At 36.3% G+C, this 9,833-nt stretch overlaps 1 protein-coding gene across 1 annotated transcript; it reads right to left on the bottom strand.

The window, feature by feature from the left end:
* Nucleotides 1-7,068: 7,068 nt before the first annotated feature.
* Nucleotides 7,069-9,555, bottom strand: LOC115211085 (interleukin 17-like protein). Its single transcript, XM_029779978.2, has 2 exons — nt 9,421-9,555; nt 7,069-7,846 (listed from the first exon to the last, which is right to left on the bottom strand). The coding sequence occupies exons 1-2, from the start codon at nt 9,433-9,435 to the stop codon at nt 7,316-7,318; spliced, it is 546 nt and encodes a 181-aa protein (XP_029635838.1). The 5' UTR covers nt 9,436-9,555; the 3' UTR covers nt 7,069-7,315.
* Between the last annotated feature and the right edge of the window lie 278 nt (nt 9,556-9,833).

The raw sequence follows: 9,833 nt of genomic DNA, 5'->3' as shown, positions 1-9,833 counted from the left end.
AAAGATAAAAATGCTCTGGTTTTCACGTTTTTTTTATTATTCTTTTATCTGTTTCAATCAGTACACTGTGGACATGCTGGAGCACCGCCTTTTAGTAGCAGAAATCGACTTATTCTTTGTAAGCCTGGTGCTTACTCTATCGGTCTCTTCTGCACGAACCGCTATTATGGGGACGTAAGCACACCAGCATCTGTTGTCAAGCGATATGTGGTAGTGGTGGTGTTGGTGGAGTACAAACACAGACATAACCACAGGCACATAAAATATATATATATATTTACGACGGGCTTCTTTCAGTTTCCATCTACCAAATCCCCTCACAAGGCTTTGGTTGACCCGAGCCTATAATAGAAGACACTTGCCCAAGGTGCCACGTAGCGGGACTGAATTCGAAACCCGGAACCATGTGGTTGTGAAGCAAGCTTCTTACCACACAGCCACGTCTGCGCCTATTATGGTATTTTAACATTAAAAAATAATTTGTAGGAGTAGCTGTGTAGTAAGTAGCTTGCTTACATTGCGCATGTGCGAATTATAGTTGTGTTTGACACAGATGTAAAACGTGTTTTTTGAAAGCCGTCTTAAATTGAAGTCTTTTGAAACTCAGCCGTTAGGTAAGAATTTTTGGGGTCTAGTGGGGACCTGTTGTATGTCGCAAATAATTTTTACAAGCAAGAAGTCCTCACTAGACTCTAGTCTACCGGAGTGAAAATTATTGGTTTGGTGGGCGTATCCAGCCAAAATTGTTGTTTCAAAACAGTATTGTTCCTGTTAAGGAGTACCTAGAAGAAAATTGGAATGATTTTTTAACTGTTTTAGAATTGTTTTAAATGTTGGCCTGGAGTGGCCAAAAGAACAATAAAATTTATTGAACTGTTAATGTTTTCTCTATCCTTCCTTTTGTTTGGATTTTTTCCTCTTCCTTTTTTTCTTTAATTATTTTATATTTTAACAACTGCATTTTTTGACTCTTTAAAAAAAAACATGGCAAATAACAATGAAAAGTTGGTGGAGTGGGAAATTACACCATCCAAAAAATGGTTAAAAGAACTTGAAAGTAAGACGGTGGTTTTGAGGACCTACTCTAGGACCCTCGACGCCATTGCCGTTTTCAGAAAGGATATAATCGAAAGAGAGCTGGCAGAATTTAAGCCAGTAATTAAGCTTATTACTCGGGGGGTAAATATGCAACCGTGTGGTTGCTGTTTGACTCCACAGAAGTGGCCTGAGAATTTGCAAGTCAGCTCCTGGAGGGTAATGAAATCTTGTTTCTCCCTACTTATTGTGGGAAGAGTTTGACGAGGGCTTGGGTTAATTTTTCTGTAGCAATCCATGACACTTTTGTCTTGGTAATGCTTCTGTAGCAATACATAACAAGAAGATATATAAATTTCAAGATTCTCATACTAAAGTACGTACAATTTTCCCATTTCTAAACTAACTACAGGAACTATACTGGAATGCAAGATGATATGACGGATTTTAAGTATGAATATTATGGATTATTGCAGACGAATAACCAAGGGAATATATATATATGGATTTAAGGACTCTCATCAAAAGTAGTAATTTCTAATTTTTATTTTACGTTTCAAACAAACACCATTTTACAATTTTACTTCAAATTAAAAAAAAACAAACTATCATTCGATATGTTATACAATATTCATATTTTATATCTCTGAAGAGCAGAAGAGTTATCGATAAATGCTTATCAGTATAGGATTACATTATAGGGACAACTCTTCTGCGAAACGATCGTAAGAAGCTTAAATAATTAATTCAAAACTTTTAAACAATCAAATTTATTTTATACATTATATTTATCTTTTTATATTTATTTATTTATATATATTTTTAATACAATAAGTTCTCTCACACGGATATATCTTTATGATGAGTTTGGAGATTAATTCCCTTATATTAATAATAATAATATATATTTATATATATTATATATATATATATATAAAGTTAATCCAAACAAGAAAGCACAAAAATAAACACAACAACGCGAGGACGTGGAACAAATATAGTATTATTGGACGCTCAGGAAAGAAGGAAAGAAGGAGGGTTTAACGTTTCGAGTGGAGCTCTTCGTCGGAAACGTAGGAGAAGGAAAGATCCAGAGAAGGGAAGACAGAGGAAAAAAATCACCAACGGTACACACGATGTCACTCACACACACACACCACACACACACACACACACACACATATATATATCGCTAGTGTTAAATATATAAATACTTTAATAGTATTAATATTTTTATACAATGGAGCACTCAATATAAGTTCAATATATAATATTCTTATTAAATATATTTACCTAAAGATTAATACCTCGTATATATATATTTCATTATTAAAGCTGAAAAAACACCACAAAAATAACACAAATAACGGATCTTTTCCTTTTGAACAGCACTTTGTAACATAATTTCTAGGTAACTAAAAAGTTTTAAACTTCGTATACTGGTAGAATGTGTTTATAAAAAATCATTTTCTCTTGGCTTTATTGAGAAAATTCTATAGGTTGTAACATATTTCGTCTAAAATTTCTTGCATTTCGACAATTTTAACCCATCAATTACCTCCATTGACGTAAATAACATTCCGTGCATAATGAATATGTCCCTCCTTTAAGAAACAGATTGGGTTTATTTATATTTGTGAAGGAAAAAGATACCCTTTCCCCACCCCTAACCCTAACCCTAACTCTAACCCTAAATCTAAAATAGATTGAAATGCAATAGATCGATACTAGGGTTATAACTATGGGTGACAATTTCATACGACACCGCTACGGAAAATGGGATTTTTCTCTAGCGGTGTCAAATGAAAATGTCACCCATAATTATGGCCCTAGTATCGATCTATTGCATTTCAATCTATTTTAGATTTAGGGTTAGAGTTAGAGTTAGTTAGGGTTAGGGGTTGGGGAAAGGTATCTTTTTTTCTTCACAAATGTAAATAAACCCAATCTGTTTCTTAAAGGAGGGACATATTCATTATGCACAGAATGTTATTTACGCCAATGGAGTTAATTGATTGGTTAAAATTGCCGAAATGCAAGAAATTTTAGACGAAATATGTTACAACCTATAGAATTTTCTCAATAAAGCCAAGAGAAAATGATGTTTTATAAACACATTCTACCAGTATACGAAATTTAAAACTTTTTAGTTACCTAGAAATTATGTTACAAAGTGCCGTTCAAAAGGAAAAGATCCCAAATAACTGCTACTCAGAGTTTCGCATTCTGAGTAGCAGTATTTTGTCATATTTGTTGTGATGTTTTTGCAGCTTTAATAATAAACCCTATTACTCTACCTCTTGTATTCGAGTACTATTTTTCCCTACTTGTTTCATATTTATGTGCTTTCTCTGGCACACACACACACACACACACACACACACACACACAGATATATATATATATATATATATATATATATATATATATATATATATATAATATATATATATATACATATATATATATATATATATATATATATATATATATATATAACGGGAAGCTTTATGAAAATAAACAAAAGACGAAGGCAGGTGGAAAACAAACGAACAATTGTATTAGTATGGCGCTCAGGAAATATAAATAAAACAAGTCTTTAACGTTTCGAGCCTACGCTCTTCAACAGAAAGATACACAGAGAGAGAAAAACACAGAAAGAAGGAGAGAAAAAAAATGCGTGCAGTAGCTAACGAATCAACATGGCGATCATATATATATATATATATATATATAGAGAGAGAGAGAGAGAGAGAGAGAGGTTATGAGAAGTTTGATACGGGTGCAAAACATCCAACACTATTTTTTGGATATGACTGTAAATATTGACTTCACACAAACACGTTGCTTCCCGATACAGGCACAAGGCCAGCAGAACTATAAATATTGAAAATTTTACCCACACACGCACACATATATACACGCGCGCGCACCCCAACATACATATAAACACACACGCACACACACACATACACACACACACACACACACACACACACGCGCGCGTACACATACATACATATAGCTCTTCCTGTCCTAAACGAACTTACTTATCCAGCTCAAATTCAGTCAAGCGGAAAATACACTCCTTAACTACGCGCTAAAAAGCTATTTAAAATATCCACGTGACGTCTACTGACCAGCCTGAACAATAAGAATTTTCAACAACGCTATTTTCGAAAACTCCATACACCACCCACATCAACATTCATTCTAAACATTCACGTGACCTCTCTATTATGACCACATCCACGTGACCTCTTTATTATGACCAATAAGAAATTTTAGGCGCGACACTAGCCAAATTTTAACATCTCTGGAGCCTATTTTCTTACCCCAACACCAACTTCCATTCAAACATTCACGTGAGCCCTTTATAATCAAAATTACAAAAATACAATCAAAAATACAATCAAAATTGTATTGACCATTGTCCACAAGAAATTTTAGGCGCGAAACCAAGCAAATCTTAACCAACTCTGGAGCCTCTTTTTTCACATATAAGAGACAGCAAACCCAACATAAAGTCAGATAAGAGAAAAAATCTATCAGAAAGGAACTCTATCTCTCTTAAAAAAATATCTTTTGATAGGCATAACAAATGCGCAACCGGTAAAAAGAACTTTCACCTAATTAAATACACTCTCCCTTACTTAAATTATTTTGTCAGCATTTTCTTCATTTCCTTTATATATATATATATATATATATACACATATATGATACGTACAGATATTTTATTTTCTACTTGATTCCGTCATTAGAGTGCAGCTGTACATCGTGTCCTTTTGCTATTTGATTTCTTTGGTCATCATCAACAACGATGGACGAGCTAATACTAATAACATCAATACTGCTATGCTGTAGGAGAATATTATGGTATAGAGAATATTATGCTGTAGGAGAATATTATGAATTTGATTTATATCACCGAATTACTAAGTATACTTTCCGTATAGAATTTGGCTGATGAGGCATTTGCTTAATTTGTGTGTAGGAATAATTTGAGTTCTGGAGCTAAACTTTTATGTTCTAAGTGTTTTATAGGATTCTTTGGTGCTTATTTATTGTTCCCGTTTTTTGCACATTGTCAAGTAACATCTGAAATTCTGCACTCCTGACTTGGTAGGTGGCATGTAAATTACGGCGGTATTTCTTAATATACTTTGAGTAAATAAACTGTAAAATGTTGATTCTGAGAATTTTCATTGTTCTTTTTTAGCCTCCTTGAAGTATTGTCATCGTAACACGTTCAGCAAATTGAAAACGATTTTTCTTCTATTTCTTGGATATTTGACTAATTTCGTTCGTGCGAAAGGTCAGTATATTCTGTGTCGTGCGAGCAAGGTAATACACTGATATTCAGTGGAGGCGCTATGGCCCAGTGGTTAGGGCAGCGGACTCGCGGTCGTAGGATCGCGGTTTCGATTCTCAGACCGGGCGTTGTGAGTGTTTATTGAGCGAAAACACCTAAAGCTCCACGAGGCTCCGGCAGGGGATGGTGGTGATCCCTGCTGTACTCTTTCACCACAACTTTCTCTCACTCTTACTTCCTGTTTCTGTTGTACCTGTATTTCAAAGGGCCAGCCTTGTCACTCTCTGTGTCACGCTGAATATCCCCGAGAACTACGTTAAGGGTACACGTGTCTGTGGAGTGCTCAGCCACTTACACGTTAATTTCACGAGCAGGCTGTTCCGTTGATTCGGATTAACCGGAACCCTCGTCGTCGTAACCGAACGAGTGCTTCCATATTGTCCGCACCGTCGCGCCTCTTTCACCACAACTTTCTCTCACTCTTACTTCCTGTTTCTGTTGTACCTGTATTTCAGAGGGCCAGCCTTGTCCACTCTCTGTGTCACGCTGAATATCCCCGAGAACTGCGTTAAGGGTACACGTGTCTGTGGAGTGCTCAGCCACTTACACGTTAATTTCACGAGCAGGCTGTTCCGTTGATTCGGATCAACCGGAACCCTCATCGTCGTAACTGACGGAGTGCTTCCACACACTCATATTCATACCTGGATTAAATGAGGCGCTCTTCATATTCTTGTTTCATAAGCATACAAATGAGGTTAAACTGTATAAACGTTCAGTGTTAAAGTGCCCTTCGTTCCTCGAAGGAGCAAGAAAACAGATTCATTAATTTTAACTACATATTTTAGGCTTTAGTGCATTTACTCAAGCTTAGTTGGGCTTGCAGTCAGTGACTGAAGTTTTTACATGCTTTATTCAGGCAAGAGAAAGAAAATAAGAACATAAAAGACAGTTTATGATATTGATAAAATATTTTTTATTGATATTAAAATATTAGAAAAAATATTAGAATATTAGAATGGAATAAATATGATACAAATTAGCATATATGTCTTATGATCTGCATTATGGAAAAATAGAAATATCAAAGTTTTATTTACAGTTTTGAAATGTTACTCAAATTTTAATGAAATGTTGTTCATTATTAGAACTGTCATCTGTAATTACTTTTTGTTTATATACAACAGAATGCCAACGAAGTAGAATGGCATGGGTAGGTGAATGTGCGTGCAATTATCTGTACATTTATGAATGGTTTGTTCGTATAATGAGGATTACATCTTGATGATCGGAGTATTTAAAGTTAGGTGTATGTCATGTAAATGGAAAATATATTTCAATATCTGTTCCAAGTATTTATATTCAAGGAACTTCCTATATGCTTAGATATATACATAAAAAAAGAAAATGTTGGCAATAAATTAATACGACAGTAATACAGGAGTCCCGTTCGGAGTTCACAAAATGGCAAAAAAAAAAAAATATTTACAAGAAATATGTCTGAACAGCATTTAGGAGACAGAAATTTTTTTGTCGATGTACGTATGTATGTATAGATGTAGGTATGCATGAAAAAGTATGTATTTATGAATGTATGTATGTATTTTCAGATATATATTTATATACAAGTAAATATACCCATAATTATATATACACACATATATTTGTATACATGTATGTGTGCGTGTGTGTGTATGTATATATATGCATACATACCGCATATATATATCCGAGTGTCTGTGAGAAGAGAAAGAGAAAGAGAGAGAGAGAGAGAGAGAGAGAGAGAGAGAGAGAGCGGTAGAAATAGAGAGATAGCGCATATTTGCGATTGTATGTTTTTGTGTGTGGGCATGTTTCGTATATAGTTTCATATAGCAACCACACAGTGGTTTACTTAAACTTCCATAACATTATGAAAACCATTTGTGTTACACACATTTGAATGTTCGATGATTTTGGCCGATATTACGACTCATATTCGTCCTCATTTCCTCCGGATATTACATCGACCTTCCGTGCACACACACAAGCTGTGGCCACCTCGATGACACTTGGTTTATAAACGTACAGTCCATCAACGCATTGAGCTGTACGTTTCAGGACAGTCATTGGAGTATAAACCATCACACATTGGTGGTTACTGTCAGAGTCCAGACACTCTGTACAGCGACACACGACTTCTCTGCGTGATGAAGGAAAATATGTGGAATTGTGCGTAATTTTCAGGTACCATGGGCAGGTTGAACGCTCACGAATGATATCAGTAGATACGGAAGATGTTGGGCAAGTTTTATCCCCTTCGGTCAGTTCCTGTTGATCACTTCCTGCTGGAGCCATTTCAGCTGGTAGGAAAAAGTTATTGCCGATCGCTGCGCTGGATAGTTCCTCGTATTGGACTTTCAAATCCTTGGGTATTTTACATTGAGTCGGAATTGACGCCGAGGATATGAACAATACGACGTTGGTGAGGAGGAAGATTACAACCTGGATGAGCACCTGCGTGATATGAAATATATACGTCGAAATCAGTAATTACATTCCAATATGAGCCACAGCTAAATAAATGAAGAAATATGAGAATAATATACTACATCCATGGCACATATACACTCACTCACCCACCACTCATTCACTCACTCACTCACTCACTCGCTCCCTCGTTCTCTATCACTTTCTCTCTCCCTCTCCCTCTCTCTGTCTCTCACTGTCTGTCACACACGCACACATACACATGTATTCACTCCAAATTACGAAAGATTAAATTGTTTTCTAATAGATAACTGTGAAAGGCACATGGCTCAGTGGTTAGAGCATCGGTTTCACTATTATGAGGTAGTGAGTTCGATTTTCGAACCGGGCTGTGCGTTGTATTCGTGTGTAAGGCAATTTATTTCAAGTTGCTCCAGTCCACTCAGCTGTAGAAACGTGGTGCCACGTGACTGGTGCCAAGCGGCGTCACCTTTTTTCCTTTCCTTTGAATAATATATGTGGCTTGGAGATGGGTGATCTATCTATCTATATCTATCTATCTATCTATCTATCTGTCTGATTGTCTGTCTGTCTGTTTGTCTGCCTATCTCTCTCTCTCTCTCTCTCTCTCTCTCTCTCTATCTATCTATCTATGCATGGGGACTGCCCCCGGACTTGAGCCTCAAAGGGGAACTTTCTTCGTGCAATTCCATGGTAATTAATGACCGAAAGGGGTCTTTACGTCACCCAGTAGATAACTAAGTAGATAGATAAATGAATACACAGAGTATATGTTTGATATCACCCGGCTTTAACGTTCTATAAGGCATTTGCAGATATTCTACTTCAACACCTGCCAAATTTGCGCTCGTTTATGCTCAACTGCAATTTTAAATAAATTATAAGTGGGACGAAAGACAACATACACATGAAGCAAACAATTAAATGTCTATAATAAATCTATAAAAACATACGAGTCAACGCAAAATTATATATGAGTGTGCGAAAGCAAAGAATTAAATCAATATGGAAGCACTCGTTCGGTTACGACGACGAGGGTTCCGGTTGATCCGAATCAACGGAACAGCCTGCTCGTGAAATTAACGTGTAAGTGGCTGAGCACTCCACAGACACGTGTACCCTTAACGTAGTTCTCGGGGATATTCAGCGTGACACAGAGAGTGACAAGGCCGGCCCTTTGAAATACAGGTACAACAGAAACAGGAAGTAAGAGTGAGAGAAAGTTGTGGTGAAAGAGTACAGCAGGAATCGCCAGCATCCTCTGTCGGAGCCTCGTGGAGCTTTAGGTGTTTTCGCTCAATAAACACTCACAACGCCCGGTCTGGGAATCGAAACCGCGATCCTATGACCGCGAGTCTGCTGCCCTAACCTCTGGGCCATTGCGCCTCCTAAATCAATATACTAAAGCCTTAAAAATACGCCTCAGATGCATAATAACAATCTGAGTAACGTACTTCTGCAAAATGATTCACTCGTTTGAACAAAGGTAAATTTTACCATGAATGATACAAGAGTAAGCATAGAAATGAGACTGAAGATATAAATATAGCAGTTAATATTAACAATGTATGTTTACTTACGTTGGTGGTATTCATTATAATGGTTGATCACTTGGAATGGAAAGAATGACAATAGTATTATATATGTAGATATTATCAAATAAAGCTTGAGCGTGTTATCGCTTTAAAATGATATTCGCTTGTGATGATACCGGCTACTCTGAGGTTACTTATATAGAATATGTGACGCAATGGATTTACCATAAGTCATAAAGCTGAATCAAAACAAAGTCAAAAAAATATATAAATATAAACAGGGGGGACAAAAAAAGTACCGAAAATTTTACTTCCGCTTAAGTGTAGTACCTGATATCAAACGAGATGAGGTAACTGTGACCTATATAACTCAAGGAAAGCTTCAAGTAACCAGGACATAACTTATTTATTTCCCCCTTTACCTGTAAAGTGGAAGTGGTGTGGTGTGACTCGTCTTA

The sequence above is a fragment of the Octopus sinensis genome, linkage group LG1 (assembly GCF_006345805.1).
Source record: "Octopus sinensis linkage group LG1, ASM634580v1, whole genome shotgun sequence".
NCBI lineage: Eukaryota > Metazoa > Mollusca > Cephalopoda > Octopoda > Octopodidae > Octopus > Octopus sinensis.
This window is presented reverse-complemented; position numbering and strand designations above follow the sequence as displayed.